This window comes from Panthera pardus, unplaced genomic scaffold (genome assembly GCF_024362965.1).
Source record: "Panthera pardus isolate Hobbes unplaced genomic scaffold, ASM2436296v1 HiC_scaffold_8, whole genome shotgun sequence".
NCBI lineage: Eukaryota > Metazoa > Chordata > Mammalia > Carnivora > Felidae > Panthera > Panthera pardus.
In genome coordinates this window covers 5537707-5557035 of record NW_026527013.1, presented here as the reverse complement: position 1 = coordinate 5557035, position 19329 = coordinate 5537707, and the positions used below count along the sequence as shown (strand labels likewise).

General features: G+C 44.8%; 1 protein-coding gene across 11 annotated transcripts in view; it reads left to right on the top strand.

Moving 5' to 3' along the window:
• The window catches only part of HNRNPM (heterogeneous nuclear ribonucleoprotein M), a 297886-nt gene that overhangs the window by 255732 nt on the left and 22825 nt on the right, over positions 1 to 19329 (top strand). For 2 of the 11 annotated variants that reach the window (XM_019427956.2, XM_019427949.2), the window contains exons 1-3: positions 2528 to 2690; positions 12042 to 12211; positions 19237 to 19289. The exons of the other annotated variants lie outside the window; for them this stretch is intronic. In XM_019427956.2, coding sequence (XP_019283501.1) covers positions 2578 to 2690; positions 12042 to 12211; positions 19237 to 19289 — 336 coding nt within the window. In that variant the 5' untranslated portion in view covers positions 2528 to 2577. Of the gene's footprint in view, positions 1 to 2527; positions 2691 to 12041; positions 12212 to 19236; positions 19290 to 19329 lie in introns of those variants that run through there. 11 annotated transcript variants of the gene reach the window in all.

Sequence of the window (19329 nt, the reverse complement as noted above, 5' to 3'; positions counted from 1 at the left end):
TAACTGACTGAGCCACCCAGGCACCTCTCTTCTTCTTCTTCTTCTTTTTTAACATTTGTATTTATTTTTGAGACAGAGAGAGACAGAGCATGAGCAGGAGAGGGGCAGAGACAGAGGGAGACACAGAATCCGAAGCAGGCTTCAGGCTCCGAGATGTCAGCACAGCGCCTGACGCGGGGCTCGAACTCACAGACTGTGAGATCACAACCCGAGCCGAAGTCAGACGCTTAACCGACTGAGCCACTCAGACACCCCAGGCACCCCTCTTCTAACACTTTTATATAAAGTGAGGAGAAGTATGTAGTTTGGTGCTAGGTGGTCTTTAATGACCCTTAACCCTTGCAAAAGAGAGAGCAAGTCTTAGGCTCAGAGCTGTTGGCAGTGAGCATGACTGAATTTCTACTTTAACAGCATCATCCTCTTATTTTTCACAATAAGCTATTTTAGCAAGTTGTCAGTATGTGCTGTGATGTAAAGTAGAATTTAAAAGCATATATTGTTTTTAATGCTTATTTTGATAGCGTGTACTTGCACACGTGCGTGCAGTGGACAGGCAGAGAGAGTGGGAGAGAGAGTGTCCCAAGCAGAGCCTCTAACAGCACAGAGCCTGAAACGGGGCTCGATCCCAGGATCCATGAGATCATGACCTGCGCTGAAGTCAAGAGTTGGACGCTTGACCAACTGAGCCACCCAGGCGCCCCCCAAAGCCTCTTTCTTTAAAGGGAAAGAATGTGTGCCAAAGGAAAGTGTGAAGAAGATAATAGTTCAGGAGACTGCAAAATTCCTGGGGGCAGTGTTGGGTTAAGTCATCCAGCCCCCAGCCCGTAGGAGCTTGGCCTGGAAGAATTTGTCTCTTCAACCAGGGCCTGGCTTATCCCTGATTTCCAGTCACAGCGCAGGAGAAGGGAGTGGAGAGCCAGGTGGCTTCTTGTCCCTGTTGCTTTGCATTTGATTCGGACTTTGCTCCCTCTTTCTCTTAGACTCTTATGGTCTCCTCCACCCTGTCTGAGCCGCGCTGAACAAGGGGATTCAGAGGTTTGTGAGGCTCCTTCTGCCCCCTACAGTCTAGGGAGAGAATGGTAAAGCTTAGATTCCAGTGGGGCCACAGAAGAAGGGGGTGTGCCCAGGAGATTTTAGTAGAGCAGAGGGGGTGTGGGAGGAGGAGGTCCTTGAAGATGGGTGATAGGAGGAAATTCTGTGAGACACAGGAGTTTGGGAACTATGTGGGAGTGGGGCCTACCCTCTGTCAGGCTGGGCTGGCTACGGGATTTCTTCTCTGGGCCTGGAATTCTCAGCCTGGGTCAGAATCACCAGGAAGATTTAAGCAGCTAGGAGGGTGTGGCAGATGAGATATTCCCCCAGAGCTTGATGACGTGTAGAGAAGGGGTAAAGAGAACTTTCCCTTTGTAAGCCCAGAGAGAGCTCGATGGTTGGATGGAAACTTCTGCGAGATCCAGCGAAGCACTTCAAAGTTCCAGAGACACTGGGGAGGGAGGTGCTGTGGGGAAAGGGAGCCTGAGGCCTCTAAATACTCTCCCGGGCTCTGGCCTCTTCCCAAGCCAATGTGGTTTCCTCATGACACATCCTGTAACAGCCCTTGAAAACCTGTTTCTGGACAGAGTCAAGGCTTCAGGACAAAGGAATCCAGGGGTAGGCAGAAAGGGGCCCCAGTTAAGGGACTCTCCTGGCCTGTGACTAATTTCTTCCATCATGTTTGGATTCTTGCTTTTTCATTCACTCAAGAAACATCCGTGATTCGGGCCCCTGGGTGGTTCAGTCGGTTGAGCATCTGATTCTTGATTTGGGCTTGTCATGATCTCTCCGTCCAATGGGATCTAGCCCCTCGTCGGGCTCCGAGCTGACAGCACAGAGCCTGCTTGGGCTTCTCTCTCTGTGCCTCCCTCTCTCTTTCTCTCTCAAAATAAATAAATAAACTCAAAAATTAAAAAAAAAAAAAAAAAAAAGAAACATCTGTGAGCACATGCTAAGTCCTCAGCTACATGTTTTGGTTTTTGGTTAATGGGTTCAGTGAGAGGAACATAGGCCACGAGCTCCGCACCCAGGAGCTCCCAATGTGGTAGGGAGACAGGCCAGACAAAGGCCACAGATATTCTTGGTGCAGGATGATACTTGCTTAGGGAGACAGCATTTTGCACAGCAGTTCTGCCTGGCCTGACCAGTATCCTGCCCTCCTAGCCTAGCTAATTCCTCTATATTCTAGGAAACAGAACTTTCTCGCTGCCTCTGCGCCAGCTCTGATTACAGAAAGCTGGGAATGAGTAGGTCCAGGTGGGGAGGTGGGGAGATACTCTCCTGCTAGACTTGGAGAGCTGGTGGAGTATCCAATAGGTGCCTAAAGCAAATTCGTCGCCGTAATGAATGAATAACAGCTGCCGGTGTGCGCTTGCGCGCGGCGGGGGCGTGGCCCCGGGCAGGGGCGTGGCCCGTGGCGGGAGGGGACGAGGCGGGAGCCGGTCCCTGCGCGCGCAGGCGTTACTGGTCGCGCCGAGTCACGTGAGCGCGCAGGCGCAGCGCCGCGCAGCCCGTACCCTCACACAAAGCCCAGACGCGGAGAAAATGGCGGCAGGGGTCGAAGCGGCGGCCGAGGTGGCGGCGACGGAACCTAAAATGGAGGAGGAGAGCGGCACGCCCGGCGTGCCAAGTGGCAACGGGGCCCCGGGCCCGAAGGGGTGAGTATTCCACGGCTCCTTGTCCCGGGCCGGTCATCTTCGCGGCGGCCGGCGGCGGCTCCGTTAGGTCTGTTGGCGGCCTCCCACCGGCGCGGCCTCGGCCCGGGCCTTCCCCGCCGGGCCTTCCGAGGGTGGGGGCGGCCGAGGCCGTGAGGAGTGAAGCCCGGCGACCCCGTGGACGCCTCAAGGGTCGCGCCCTCCTCGCAGGCCTCGGTCCTCCGCTCCGCGGGTCCCTCTAGGCCGGGCCCGACGCCGAGGCCTGCGGCCGGGGCCCTGCGCACGGGGATGATGGCGCGGCCCGGGGAGTCGCAGAGTCCGCGGCCCGCTCGCCTGTCGGGTGACCTTGGGTTGAGTGGTTTCACAACCCCCCTCCCCCACCGTCCGTGGTCTCAGTTTCCCGATCCGTGAAGTGGGGGGAGGGGAGGGAGTGCGCGCGCAGGGTTTCGCGCGCGGTGAGCCTCGGTAAACGGCAGCCGCGGCGGGTAGATTTCATTCGGCCGGGACCGCGAGGCCGGTTCGGGGCGCCTCCTCTTCCTTTTCCCCTTCCCCCGCCCCGCGGGAAGTGCCTCGGCCAGAACCGCGCTAGCCCTGCGCTGTGGCTCCGGCCCGAGTCCCTCGGCGCGTCCTTCGCTCCTCCCCAGGTGCGCAGTACGTATTTGTAGAGAGTTCGGCCCTTGCTGCTCGGTGTTCGCCCTTAGAAACAGGAAAGAGTGGCGGAAAAGAAAGAAACTTCTTCCGTGTTCCAGGGGAAGATTTTCCGTCACTAGGCGGGCTCACCACTTGCAAACTTCGTCACCTTTTCGATCCAGCGTGGGGCTGTGTGCGGGGCCCTTGGTTTTTCAAGTTTAATTAAAGCTTCGAGGTGTTACCCTGTGTCCCCCCGGAAACCCACCCGTTCTGATTACAGTCACCTGAAAGACTTTGTGGCCGTGACCACCAGCTGTCCGGCCAGGAGGGGGGAAGTCTGGGCACACATTTGATTTTAACACAAGTTTAAAAAAAAAAAAAAAAAAGTGGTAACGTGCATAACATAAAATTTACGGTTTTCGCCATTTTTGAATGTGCGATTCAGTGGCATTAAGCGCTTTCACCATGTTGTGCAGCTATCGTCCCTTGTCCGTGTGCAGAACGTTCATCTTCCCAAACTGGAGCCGTTATACAGTAACCTGTTCTCTCCCTTTCCCCAGGTTCTGGTTACTTTTCTATACTTTTCTCTTTGTGAATTTGCCTTCCCAGAAATTTTTAATATGCGTAACTAGAGTTTGATCGTGAATGTGGTGAAATTGCTTTGTTAATGAGCATTCAGTAAACACTAGCTTTGTTAAACTTTCTCTTAGGTGGAGAGGAACAAAATACCGTGGTTACTGGTCCTGAGAAATCACAACAGAAAAGGCATCCTGGAAGTTTTTGCAATGCTTTACTGTTGAAAGCTGGAAAGAGAGATGTTCACTTGGACTTTTTTCATCATCTATTTAGGGAGCTTTGTAGGATTTTTGAGGGCCATAGTTGAGGGCATTTAAGATACATATTTTTCCCGTATTTTATCTTTTAAAGCATTTATCACAGGGCAGAGTGTTGCTGGAACCATGTTAGGTGAGAAGTTGGATAAATTATAAATTATAGCAGCTGGGGGACAGTTTTCAAATTTCCCATTTTCCTGTGCATTTTCAAGTGGTCATTTTGTGATTGATTCATTTAAGATGTGGACTGTTAGGAAGAACCTGAAGGCTTTTAGAGAGAAAATACCCCTTGTTGGAAAGAATCCAGAGTTTAGGACTGCTTAATAGAGGATCTATTAATTAGCAACATTTAGATCGGTTTCTTGTGGCTGGTGGAAAACTTTTTTTTTTTTTTTGGTGTGAGGAAGCTTAGGAAACCGAGCTCTTTGGAATAAAGTCTTTGCCCAGAAGAGGAGGCAATTTACATTTCTGTAGTAGGGTAATTACGTTGTGAGAAGTAAAAGGAATTATCCGGCTGGGAGCTTGGAGGGTCCACCCTCCCTCCCTCCAACCTTAACCTGCCCCCAGGGAGCTGTTGGAGGTGGATGAGAGAAGATGAATGGGGAGGGGCTGGGAGGAGAGTGTCTAAAGACTAGGGATTTTAGGTGTTTGCTTTGCTATTTGTAAGGAACTGAAGCTGCTTTAGCATTTTATGCTAAAATACTGGGGGCCAGCTGGTGGGCAATGAATTCCGGGCTAAGGAATCCAGATTTTTATCTTGAAAGCCTTTTTAGGGATGGGAATTGAGTGAAGCGGTTCTTCTGACCTGTCTGAGGCCTGTCTGAGGCAGGAGTGGAGTGTGCTGGACAGCAAAAAGCAATGAGCAAGCAAGCTTGATTGAGGACCCCGGATAGGAAAGCTTGTTTTCCAGTTCCTTTTCTCCTGGGTGTGGGAGGACTTGTTTTATTTTGATGAGAAATTTTCATCTAAAGGCAATCGAGATTCAGAGTTAGAGTATATTTAGTATGTTTTGTTGGGGAAAAAGCATTCATTTTAGAGGACTACATGTGGGTTTAGGTGTCCCGCCCCCAGTTAAGTAAAGGTTGCACCATATATTTAAAATCAGTGACTTAACCTATTCTTTTTCTAGATTAATCTTGTGGCTGAATCAGAAAATTGAGAGATGGACTGGTCATTTCAAAAATAAGAAACTGTATTTAGTATAGCTTCCCAGGGAGGTAACGTTAACTCTGTTGTAGAACTGAGAAAAAGATTCTTTTTTTTTTTTTTTTTTTTTTTTTAACAATTGAGAAAACTCATTAAGGAAATTGACCCAGAGACTAGGGTGGCCATCTTGATTCCAAGGGCCTTGTTGCTTCCACAGTGCTACCCCGGTAACCTCTCTAAACATAGTCATTGGAAGTGTTTTATTTAAACCAAATTCTCTGCTTTGCAATGATTTGAGTGTTTGCTGTACTTTAAAAAGTGTATACTTGATAAAAAGGATTTTTGAGGCACATTACATTGTGAGCTCAACTTTAGAATGGGGGCCCCAGGTGATTTGAATGCATGCTGCCAGCTCCTTGCTTTTACTTTTTTTCTTTGATTTTATTCATGGCTGGGCAAAGAGATCCTCTGTAAAGATTAGGTTGTTTCTTTTTGGGATTCTCAGATGGGCTCTTCCATTACCATGTTTTACAGTCAGAGTTGAAAGCTGAATTGCTCCTCCCGTAGACTGTAGCGGCTGTGCCTAGGTGGCCTCAGCCACCGCCCTGGTGGGCTTTTAATCACTATGTAACAGCAGAAGGCTAGGACTGAATCCATCCCAGTCAAGATTGTTACAGAAATCTGTCAGTGCCACTGTTACTGTGTGCTGCGTCTCCTTCAGACCTGTAAGTGTGGCTAGTAAGGAACTGAAGCCCAGCAAGGAGATGGTGACGTTGGGGTTCAGACCTGGATCTGTGATGCTTAGTTACCTGTCCTGCTCCTTTGCATATTGTGCTTAACATCTACCAAGCTGCTTTTTGTTCGATTGTTTGTTGATTCTCACAGCATCCCCGTGAGCTACCTTGGGTACAGGTTATGCTGGTTTTGCTGCTAAAAAAACCAGCCAGGTAGAGAGCTAGAGTCATGAGTAGTTCTGTGAACAGTAAATACATTAGAGGAGCTGAGGACCTAATGTGAGCAGGGATTGGGGGAGGAGGGAATCTTTCCCTCAGGAGATATGATCAGGTTTTCAGGGTGTTGGGGTTGCCATTCAAACTACACTCTTTGTTGAAAAACTAAAAGCAATGAGAGCATTGAATGCTGTGGAGGAGGCGTAAGAGAAAGAGAGGGTAGGGATTCAGCAAATGTAGCAGTTTTTTGTGGAGCAGGCACTGTCTTTTTAGTTGTGGTCTTTAGGTACAGTATAATTCTAGCACAGTGGGGCAGTGACATGAAAAATGATTAGCTCAAAGAATGCAGTCAGTGAAACAATTCCATAAGCCATAGGAAACATACTTCATCTTAATGACTTGGAAGGTATTTAACAGGTATCTTACACTTGGTTTTTGTTGTATCATGAAATAGATTGATGGAATGTTAGAAAAAAATTTTATGGTGCATCTGTTTAGAACTTAGGGTGAGTGATCGGGTGCCAGAGTAGACAATGTTCATTGGGAGTTGAGAGCCAGTCAGCAAGCAGAATATTGGTAAGACGTTTAGCTGGTCTAGGTATATCTCTTATTGTAGCTTCAGTCTCTCTGAAAGATTACTTTAAAGTCTATGTTGGGGCACCTGGGTGGCTCAGTGGGTTAAGTGTCCGACTTCAGCTCAGGTCATGATCTTGCGGTTCGTGGGTTCGAGCCCTGCGTCGGGCTCTGTGCTGACAGCTCGGAGCCTGGAGCCTGTTTCGGATTCTGTGTCTCCCTCTCTCTGCTCCTCCCCTGCTTGCGCTCTCTCTCTCTCTCTCTCTCTCTCAAAAGTAAATAAACATTAAAAAAATTAAAATCTACTTTATGTTGGAGTTACAAATCAAGTTATTAGAGTTAGTTTGAAATTCCACAAGCAGAAGTAGAAACTTTGTAAAAAATCTGTATTGCTGAGGTGCGTGGGTGGCCCAGTTAAGCGTCTGACTCTTGTTTGACTCTTGATTTCGGCTCAGGTCATGATCTCACGGCTTGTGGGTTCGAGCCTCGAAATGGGCTCTGTGCGGAGCCTGCTTGGGATTCTCTCTTTCCCTCTCTCACTGCCCTTCCCGTTTGTGCACACGTGCTCTCTCTCAAAGTAAATAAAAATAAACCTCAGAAACTGTATTGGCGTTATTGGCACAATAAGCGCACGTATTGGAAACGTGCAGCTTGGTGTCAGTATTATGAATCCCTCACTGAATCGGTGTAATAAATATGTCTATGACGCCCACAAGTTTTTTCTCTCCTCTGTAATCTTCGGAGTTCTCTCCCCCTACCCCCAGCCCTAGATCTGCTTTCCTTCAGTATGCATCAGTGGTTCTCAACAAAGTCTCTTGACTTTTTTCCTCTCCGGGGTACATTTAGAAGTGTCTTGGAGACATCTTTGTTTTTCGCTGTAAGACTGAGGGATGGGGTTGCTACTGGAACCTCTTGGGTAGAGGTCAGGGATGCATGCGGCAGTCCCACACAGCAAAGCTTCTGGCGGGGATGCCCGTAGTGCTGAGGCTGAGAAACCTTGGTGTGGATTAGTTTGCCAGATTAGATTTTCTCAAATACAAACTTTTATATGATGGGATCCTATGTTACACTCCTTGTTTTGGTCTGGTTCGAGTAGGATTGTGTTGAGATTCCCTTTTGTTGTGTATAGTTTTTTACTTTTTGTTGCTGAGTAGTATTTCAGCTTATGGTTCTACTACAATTTGGTTTTTCATTTACCTGTTTAGTAGACAGATTTCCAGTTTCAGGGTATTACAAATGTTGCTGTGAACATTTAGGTACAAGTTCTTGTATGAATATATGCTTTATTTTCTCTTGGATAAGTAGCTGTGAATGATTGGGTCATATGGTAGGTGTGTGTTTAATATTTTTAAGGTCTGTAATCTAAATTTGGGGTATCTGGGAGTAAGCAGTTTATCAATTTCAAAATATAATCCACTTATAAACATTTACTTTTTTTTCTTTAATTTTTTTTAATGTTTATTTTTTGAGAGAGAGATAGTGTGAGTTGGGTAAGAGCAAAGAGAGAGGGAGACAGCGACTCTGAAGCTGTCCTGATGCTGGGCTCAAACTCCTCAACTGCGAGATCATGACCTGGGACGAAGTTGGCCGCTTAACGGACTGAGCCACCCAGGTGCCCCTAAAAACTTCTAAAAGGTTTTCGGAATGAAATGTTATAAATATCTTAGGGCTATAGAAGGATATTCCCCCAATTTTATCCTGAAGATAAGTGAGAAAATCAAATTGGGCATTCAGGATACCACTTTTTTTTTAAGTTTATTTATTTTGAGAGCACAGTCGAGGGAGGAACAGGGAGAAAGAGAATCCCACTTAGGCTCTGCACTGTCAGCACAGAGTGTGATGCAGGCTTGAACTCATGAACCACGAGATCGTGACCTGAACCAAAATCACGAGTTGGGATGCTGAACCGAGTGAACCACCCAGGCACCCCGAGGATACCACTCTTAAAACCCTCACATTCTCCATAGTTGAATGTGTATTTTGAGTGGGATTTCTTTGAGGGTGGTCTGCAATTCTGTCAAGAGGGGTTGGTCGTGTAGATATTACTTGAGACAAAAGAAAAGTTTACAAAGGGGCAGGCACCTGGCTGTTTCAGTCCGTAGAACAGGTGACTTTTGATCTCGGGGTCGTGAGTGCAAGCCTCATGTTGGATGTAGAGATTATGAAAACATTTTTTAAAAAGAAGAATTGGTAGTGATCTTTGGGTTTACAAAAAGGTCAGTTTTTTGGGAAGCTGGAAGTGATGATAGTTCTGACCCCTTTTACTTAGGATGAAACTTCTCCGTGAAAATGATGAGCCAGAGAAGGATTGGGGTACAGAGTGCTGTGCTCACATCTTGGGCATAATCCATATGAGCTGCTTGCTTGATGGTGAGCCATGTGATAGGGATTAACCCCAAACCAAATACCCAGCTTCTGTGGTTAGATTGGGTAGCTAGTTTATTCTCAGCCATAATGATCTGCAGAATGTAGGCTAGACACTTTGTTACCTGCTTTGGCTGTAATTAGTTGTTGATACATTTTGTAACTAGTAGATGAACTGAGCAGGTCTGTGAAAACACAGATGCAGCTATTACTGTGTCATGGACTTTGTGTCAGGATGATGTTTTTTAACATAAATCATAGAGTATTTAGGTTTTAAAAGAAACTAGATATTGAAATACTTTTTTATGCACAGACCCTCCCTGTAGGTCCATGAAGGTAGGTTGATCTACATTTTATTGATTTTTACTAACACTTTCCTCCTATCTGCCAGGAACAAGAGACACTTTGGCAAATGCGCTCTTCGGCAGACTTTGGTGTGGGACTTTCGTATGGCATAGACAGGTGGTCTCTGGTGGTTGAGGGATTCCTTTGAGATCTGCTTGTGGTGTGCAGTCAGCCTGAGAAGGATCTCGTGTGAACCTGGGTAGACCGTAGAATTCTAGGAATTTAGAGACTAGAGTGGCCATATCCCTCCACATCTGCCAGCCTCTGTGAAGGAAGTCTATTTATTGCATGTTGGTGTCGTTAAAATCATGGAGGAAGCTGCTTTCCTTACTTTTGCCTAGGAGGATACTTTCACTGGGTTACCACTTGGCACCCTTGTGTTTGGATATGAGGGACCAGCAGAAGAAACTCTGGGGTTTATAAAAAAGTTGCTAAGTTGATAACATTAAAATTTTCCAAGGGGGGTGGCTGGGTGGCTCATTTGGTACGGCATGTGACTCTTGATCTCAGGGTCATGAGTTAAAGCCTCATGGGGGGCATATAGATTACTTAAAAATTTTTTTTGGGGGTGTCTGGGTGGCTCGGTCGGTTAATCGTTGGACTTCGGCTCAGGTCATGATCTCATGGTCCGCGAGTTCGAGCCCCGCATCAGGCTCTGTGCCAACAGCTCAGAGCCTGGAGCCTGCTTCTGATTCTGTGTCTCCCTCTCTCTCTGACCCTCCCCCGTTCATGCGCTGTTTCTCTCTGTCTCAAAAATAAATAAACATTTAAAAAAAAAAATCCCCCCCCCCCCCAAGTAAATACTTCTCTAAGCTATCATCTGGTATTTGAACACTACTTTTCCCATGCAAGGAAGACGTATCCTAGAGTAAAGGTCAGCCCTTTAATTAAACGAAGGTGGGTTTGTAAATCAGTAATAGACAATCTTGGCTTTTTGTTTTTCCGTTTTAGTCATGGATCACAAAGTCTGCTAAAATCTGTGGTTTGGGAGTTTTCTGCATTTTCACTGGGGGAAAGCATAGGGCTCTGTAAGCAGAAAGTGCAGGACCCAGTGTAGGAAGCAAGAGAACTTCCTGTGTCTGTTGGATCCCCATTTGTTCCTGATCACCTCTTACCGGTGTCTGCCTGTAGTCACAGGGGGCTGAACAAGAGTGGGCAGGCAGCTCATGGAGTAGCTTCGCTTGGCCTATGTGTGGGCCCTGCCCTGGCCACACACACTGGCCTGTTTCTCTGTGCTGTCGCCTAAGTTTCCAGCCTAATGTCTGATTCTGTGCTTTGGAGGTTTGCTTGTGAAACCTTCTAATCTAAGCTGAATTTGTATCTGTAGAGCTTAGAAACGAAGTGTTATGGCATGGAGACTCCTGACACAGAAAGGTAGAGAGTATTATAGGAAAAGCCACGCCAGAAGAACATTCACCCTTTGCTGAAGGTGGGATCGTTGGCTGCATATTGTTTTTTACCTACCTGGGTTGCTCAGACTTTGGTTTTCCTAGGGTTGTATAGAGAATGACTTCTTTACTGTTAAAAAAAAAATTGTGGTAAAATGTACGTAAAATGTGCCGTTTTAACCATGTTAAGTGTATAGTTCAGGGGAATTAAGTACAATGTTGAGCATATACCACTGTCCATTTTCAGAACTTTCTTTCTCATCCCAAACAGAAACTCTCATCCATTAAACAGTAACCCCTTTCCCAACTCCCTCCAGCTTCTGGAAACCTCTATTCTGTCTTCCTCTATGTCTGACTTACTTTGCGTAGTATAATGTTTTCAAACTTCATCTGTGTTGCAGCATGTATCAGCATTCCGTGCCTTTTTATGGCTGAAGAATCTCTTTATGGCTGTACCACATTTCTTTATTCCATTCATCTGTTGGTGGACCCTTGGGTTGTTTCCACCTCTTGGCTATTATGAATAACGCTATTTGGTGTACAAGTATTTCCTCCTTCCTGTCACTTCTTTTGGATCTGTACCCAGGAGTAGAATTGTTGGGTCATATGGTAATTATGTGTTTTAACTTTTTGAGTGACTGCCAAGCTTTTCTGTAGTGGCTGTACCATTTTATATTCCAGCTTAAAAAACATTCCCCCCCCCCCCAAAATAAAAAGGTAGTTTTATTTGTGAAGTTAAAGTTGATTGGGCCTATGTGCACCAGCTCATTTCTGTTCCATGAAATCTTGCAAATCTTCCCTTCTTTTTTCCTGTTTCTGGCATGAAATGAAAACACCTTGGACAGGGAGTTGGCTCCTGGCTCCTATTTCTATTATATCCCCTAGGAATGTGTGAAGGCAGAGGAGAGCACAGTTTATTGGGAATGGCTTCTTGATATGTGGGTTTTAAGGAGTGTGCTACTGTACCTTTCTGCTCTAGGAGCACTGAAGTTTGAATGTCTCAGAACAAAGTCAAGATTAGTCTTGTGATGGATGTAACTATGTGGAATTCTAAATCTGGCAAATCGAATACTGTCTTTCATGTTGTGCTAACATATGGACCCTTTTTTTTCCCTTCGAATTCAGTGAAGGAGAGCGACCTACTCAGAATGAGAAGAGGAAGGAGAAAAACATAAAAAGAGGAGGCAATCGCTTTGAGCCATATGCCAATCCAACTAAAAGATACAGAGCCTTCATTACAAACATACCTTTTGATGTGAAATGGCAGTCACTTAAAGACCTGGTTAAAGAAAAAGGTAATGGTACTGGTGGTCGAGTAGGGTAAGAAGGTCGACGCGTCATCTTTTCTGTGGCTAATTCCTTGGTTATTTTTCGTCAGTGGAAGTTGATCTGGGTAGAGCATTGTGTTCTGTCCAGGCTTGAGAGTTAAGCCGCTTTACCCACCCTACTTTTTTGTGTGGTCATGCACCTGTGTGTCAAACAGGGTGGTTTGTATGGTCCTTTGGCCTACAAATGATTTTACTGGCTTAATATGGTTAATAGGACTTTGATTAAGCTTGAGGGGAACCTCTTTGTGTTAAGGAAATTTTTTGATTTCTTCATATTAGGTGGGAGAGGTTTTCCTTTAAAAATTTTTTTTTAGCCTTTTAATTCTGGAGGGAAGGTAGTTTGTTTAAATTTTGTGGATGTCTTCCTGGGATCAAAATTTGGTAGTTGGAACTTGCGCTGCTCAGCTTCTAAATTCTACAACATGAGCTTGTATTTAAACTTGGGCTTTTTCCACCCTGGGAAGAAACACGGGTTAGGTTGGCAATTGGACAGCTCAAAAGAAGGCATCTGCCGGGCAGTGCCGTTCTTGCCGGCAAATGCCAGTAGCGGCCCGGTGTCCCGGGCCAGCTCTGCTGCCACCAGGAGGTCCTAGGAGGCCGGCTGTCCCTGTGGTCCTCTGCCTCACCCCCTGTGCACACCATACGGATCCTCTTCCTTTTCACATTCTCGTTCTGCTTTTGTCTTCTTTCTTTCCTGATTCTTGGCCCTGCTGGTGGCACTCAGGGCTGAAGAGATTGCTCAGCCCTGGTTTAGACGAAACTATTGATAGAGAACAATTTGTCTGATGCCTTGAGGTCTCCCCCAAGGGAAACTAGAATCAAATTACCCTTAAATGGAGTCTTTTTGAAGGACTGAAAGTTACTGGTTTTCTGGAGCATTCATAACGAAAAGAGATGCAAGTTTGAATTGTCCAATGATTAACATTTCAGTGGCAGAGATGCCACTTGGCTAGGCCATTTTGGTATGTGTACTGGTGCTCCCAGCATCGGGTTTCGAAATTATGACTGGCCCACTGCCGTCCTTGTCCCATCCATGACGTGCCAGAAGCACTGGGCCCCGTGAACTTCTCTGTACAGTCATGTAGGCTGCTCCCGTGTAGTAGTTCTCCAGATAACACGGAGGGAAAAATGTTTCGGTGTGAGATTTGTTTTCCTGCCTCGATCAGCCAAATCATTCCTGCCAATGCTCCTAGGGCAAGAGTGAAGTTTCTTCTTTTTGTCTGAAGGGCGTGTCCTGTGGCATCCCAGATGCAGTGTTCTTGGTTTTTGGGACTGCTGCTTCAATACAAGCTTAGAATTTCTGTACAGTACAGTTGGGTCTCATTCGAATTAGTTTTTGGAATAACTCCCAAATTTGTGTTTTTGTGATTTGGTTGAACCGCTGAATTGCTACTTCCATTGATAATAAGGTATAGTAGTTCCAAGAACCAGGAATGTGGCTTTGAAAATGCAATTGTTAGAATTTTGTAAGAGATGGCAGGCCAAATTATTTTTTATTTTTAGGAGTGTGTGAACCAGTTTTGGGACATGATGGATAAAGTAGGTGACATTTTTACTGCTTTACCATTCAGTAATTCAGTTTTGGAAGCCTTAAAGCTGGTAGCAGCAGCAGCCATGACGTTTCTGGATGTAGAAGCAGTTCACCTCAATTTCCTATTTTGCACTGTATTAAGTGTGGGGCCAGCCTGGTGGTTTATTCGGATACTTCCAAACTGGTTCTCATATTCCCCTGGCATACTGCTATGAATGCCCTGGCTCAGCCCTTTCAGTGTATTTTTTTGGTGGTGTAACTTAGAATTACAGGTGTGCAGTAAATCAGTTATTTTAAACAAATCTTAAAATGTTCTTGTTTAGAGCTCCCCTGTATAGGTTAAATTAATTATTTTTCTGTTTCAGTTATTTGCAGTATTGTATTGTGGGTAAAGGGAATTCGTAAGAGAAAGGTAATTTTTTATGGTAATGCTTCTGTTCAGCATGGGAAGTCTGAAGTTTACTGTTCACGTACATAGGCCTCCTTAAAAATGTTCTTATTTTTATTATGAGATTTAAAATTACAGTTTTATTCGTTTCTTGGTATGCTGAAAACGTGTAGGTGCTTATTTGAAATCTGTAGTATTTACTTGAAACCTGTTGCAAGTAAGTTTTTATTTTTTGAAGGCCTGTTGCCGCAGCTAGGGACAGTTAGCACCCTAAAAGCGTCAGTCTCAAGGTAATCTCCAGAGTGGACCAGCTGCAGAGACCTGGCTTGTTATAACCCAGACGCTTTTTATTGGTCTGCCTTTTAAGAGTTTTGCTGTTTCAGGAAACCAGTGGAATAAGCTTCATTAGTTGTCTTCAACTGAAAGGTCTGGGAAATGTCCTGTCACTGCAACACTGTCTGATTGCCACCTCTCAGAACTAAACTAGATGCTTTAAAGTGGCATGACCAGAGCTTTTCTAAGGCTAATCATGCCTGAGATTGCCTCTTGTACCCCTCCGTGATTCCTGATCTTTACCCCCTTACATGGCCACCGGGCGTATGTTGTCCGTCTTAAGTTTTAGCCTTTGGCAACATTCTAGGACATCCTATTAATGACATGTGTATTCTGTGAATTGGTCACTTTGCCTTTTCCCCTGGATGGGGTCACAAAGCTTGTTTGGTGCCCAGCTGTTTGGTAACACTATCATGAAATCAGCATCACTGAGTTTAAAGAGAAAATGCATGGAAAGCTTGTTTTGTCCTGAGTCGGGCTGCCTTTTCTGCTCACTACCCACCCATCCCCATCCCCCTATATTGGTCAGGGATGTGGCTTCAACAGTTTTCACAGCCCATAGAATTGAACGCTGAACTTTCCTCTTCCTGTTCTAAGTGTCCTGATGGAACAAAGGAAAGGTTTCTATTGTCCTTTCTCTTGACCATGTTTATTTTTAACGGAGATATTACATGGAACAAATAAATGGCTGCTGTGGACACCAAAGAGTTGCTGGGTTGAAACCAAACTGAGAGTCAGGGTAATAGGAAATTTGAATTGGCGATTGTCACACCAGGTCCCAGTCACCCAGTTTTCACCCCTTGACAGATTGGAATCACGTTGCAGGTGTTTGACCTTAAGGACTGGGTGAAAAACGGCGCTCTGGGGAATTTACACTTGGTGCTGTGCTGCGTTACTGGGAAGTCCTGTGTGGATGAATAAAAGCTCCTTATTGGTTATTGGGCTGCTTGTTCTTGTTCTCCTGGCCTGACCAGGTAGTTGGCACATCGAGGTGGGGCGGTTGTAACCAGACAGGCCTGAGTTGGACCTGCCCTGAGTAAACAGCACAGTTGGAGGAATAAAGGAAAGTCCATGATGGAGTTTACTCTCAATCAATCCCAAGTTTATCAGCAGTCAGGTTGACCTGTGTAAGCAAGGATTTCTTTAAGCACTTAATCCTGTCCTCATTTAATGCATCACTCTAAGTAAATTTCAGATTCCAGCTGACAGAAAACTGAGGCCCAGAGGGCAAGTGTAGTCCAGAAGAAAGTCTCCCTTGGCCCTTGAAGACAACCTGTGTTGTGGATTTATGGAGCCGAACTTTATTTTCAGTTTAAGTAAAAATCCATATCCAGTCCTTTTGTTCCTTTGTGTTTTCCTGTTTTGTAAATTCAGCCTGCATTTTTTAAAGAATTATGCTAAAACATCTATATCTGGGGGTACTTGGGTTGAACCTGGACAGTGTAGCCTGCCTCAGCTTACTTGGTAGGTTTTGGTTTAGTTAGAGAAGTAGTGCTCTTCAGCTTTTGCTATGAAAGTAGCAAGAACGGGCTCCATAAGTATCCAGTTTGTCCATTAAATTAAGTAGACATCGTGTAGAATAATTATTTTGCCACGTTTCATGTTGTCTATGTATTAAAGATACAAGTTAAAATACTCATTTGTTCCGTGTACCCCTCTATGAGAGCAGCCAGCTGAGACTTGAAATGTGTTTGAGGGGAATGCATTTGATAACATACCCTACTTTTGAGCCTTCCCCCTCCAACCCCATCTTTTAAATTATAGGCCTTTTCACATGTGAATTCTCTTCAGTGAAGTTTTGGCCTCCATACGTCATCTTTTTGGGGGGGGGGTCAGTTTCAGAGTAAATGAGAATACAGAAACAAATACTCTTGGTGATAAAAATATGAGCGGGAGTGTTAAATCACAGTAGCTCCTAGGGACTTCCTGACTTCATTTTGGGTTGCGTGTTCATTCTGCTGATCCTCATGATGTGTTTTATTCTTGAGGCAATGCTTTTAATAATCCATGTAAATGTTGGTTAAAGGTGACTTGGAGCATTTTAAACTAAAGGTAGGTGATAACGTTTGTCAGATTTTTCGAAGTCTTAGTTTTTTCATATAGATGTTTTGATGTTTAAAGCTCAGAAGGATTTCCTAGCACCTCCTCTTGAGATTCCATGGATTCCATCCATGTTCAGGAAGGGAGAGGAACAACTGTATTTTTCATCAGTACCTGCGAGTTCCATTTCAGAGAGACTTGCTACTTACTGCCAATTTGTTACCTCTGCCTCTCAGTCCTAGCTCCTCTGCTGTGGTGGATTTGCTTTCTTAAACGTAGTTTCATTGGCTGCGAGCAGACTGTGCATGGTTGGCAGATTTTACCTTCAGAGTTTTGTTGCTAGTTGTTCGGACTGAACAGGTTTTTGTTTTAATCCTGTAGAACTGAAAAGAGAGGTGGTCCTCATTATATCTTCCTCTAGGGAAGTACGAACTAGCACCTGTTGCGTATCTTGTATACTGATTTGCTTACATCTCTGAATCAAGGCAGTCTCTCAGGGTAGAGATTGGCAATTGACGAGGGACACGGTTATTCTTAACGGTCCTCAGGAACAGCACTACTCGTGCCAGAGCCACGATGACTTCCTAATCTGTGGCTAAACGGACAGGGTGGAGGGTTTTTTTTAATGTGATTTTTTTGTTTTTACTGAACAACTATACCATTTGGGGGGGAAAATAAGAAAGGACATTTTAAACAAAGTTTTGGTGCTAAGGATTGAAGTTGGATGTGTGCCATCACTAGAATGTTAAGTGGGCAAAGCCCTAATTTCTGAACCTGGCTTTTTGGAAAAAAGTTTGGTTTGGACTTGGTTTCTAGGGTGCAATGACAGTTTTGATAAAGTGTCTTTATGGACACGGACTAGATACTTATCAAACGCAACAGTATTTGAATTCTGACAACATAGTTGTCTTGAGTTAGAGATTGTGATTATTTAGTTTTAAGGTCACTAGGTGGTAGTCCCCGCTTGTAGAAAATAAATTTGAGGTCTCTTCACTGTCTTGACATTACTTGGCATTTTTATCAAAGTGGAGATAAAGGCTGTTGGTCCTCAAATGGCTGCTGCTGTTGAAATGAATGGCTGTTTAAAAACATGGCCTCAGGAATGGCCACAACTTTTTTGGAATTGCTTTCCTTTTGTAAGGGTGAAATAAAGCCAATTTGTATGACTGTCCCTTGGCTGATCATTTTCAGTTTGCCCCACAGGAGTACATACTCCAAAAGTTAAATTACACCAGCCCCTATTTCCACTCGTTTCTTTGCATTCATTCTCCTTCCTGTTTTGTGCACAGTGCTGGTCTGGTTCTGTAACGTACCAAAAAAAGACAAGGGGAGGTGACTTTGAACACTTGGCCTTCTTGTTGTCAATGTGGCCATGCAAGTATATTGCTAATAAATACTCCCTTCAAATTGTTAATTTTTAGAAGTAATTTTTTCCTACTTTACATTCACATCATTCCTTGATGTATTTTAAATTCCTTATAATTTTAATTTCCTTTGGACAAATGAATTAGAATAGGCAGGGCTTGTCAAGGCCATTAAGAGGCTTACGTTTACCCTTGTACTGTTAAACCAAACTTGAACACTGAATTGGAGAAGGCTTTACTATCATAAAGATAATCCTTTTTCAAAAAGGATATTCCTGAGTACAAAACCACTTGCTTGACTTTGGAGAGCCCGCTTAGAGATTTTTCTCCAAGTTAACACTTTAAATTTCTGTTCTTTTTGTGCCATCTTCAAGTTCAGCAGCCATTTTGGTGGTTGTCGTCTTGATGGGTTCTAACATCTGGTCATGGTGGTCATGAATTGGCAATCCAAACCTTGAGGAAAATCTGTGGAACCTTTTGAAATGCTTCATTTTTAACCCCTTCCCCACCTTTGTGTAGATTAGAATCCTGTGTCTTAACTGTTAGTTGCAAACTGAGCTCTGAATTCACATTTATCTTTGTCTTTCAATGGGAAGGTTGAAAAAGCAGGAGGAATAAAAGCCTGCCTTAACTCACCGAAGAGAATCCAGATGCTGCTCTGGTTTTGCGATCGGAGACTCGAACATCCTCCTTCTGACCACTATGGAGCCTAGTGCTGTGCGCAGGACCAGCTACAGATTTTGTGGGGCCCCGTGCAAAATGAAAACGCGAGGTGCCTCGTTAAAAAACTAAGAATTTTGTGATAACAGCAGCATTAAACTATGCACGTGGCCCTCTTGAATGCAGGGCTTTGTGCACTCCTGTAGCCGCCCCTTTGGGCATGTGTGCGTGCACATCCTTGGATTTAGCAGTTGAGCTCAGTTCAGTGGCATTGCGGCCTGTGTGCTGTTTACCTGCTTTCACCAGTAAGAGTGTACGTGCAAAACTGTTTTCCTCCTTTCCCCAAAAAAGTGAATCACGCAGACTTCTTTCCTATAGATTTGGATTGCCTCTAGTCATGAATGAGTATTTCAGACAGGGAAATTGATACGGAAATCTGTGGAAATAGCTTGTTTGTGGTGGGAGGAAAATCAAGGACATAATTGTTAACGAGTCTCACCTACTTTTACTGCACACCTGTAATGCCTAGTTTGGTGGTTTAGAGAATATGGAGTGTTTCTGGGCTTTCTTATAAGGCAGAGGCTCCATACAAGGTTGCTGATGATTGTTCTAAATTCCCATTGTTTTCTTGGCTTTTCTCCCTTGGTTTATGTGTCGTCTGGAAACTGATTTGTAGTTGGTGAGGTAACATACGTGGAGCTCTTAATGGACGCTGAAGGAAAGTCAAGGGTAAGTGTCTGAGAGAATTTCTTCTGTGGATTTACTACTT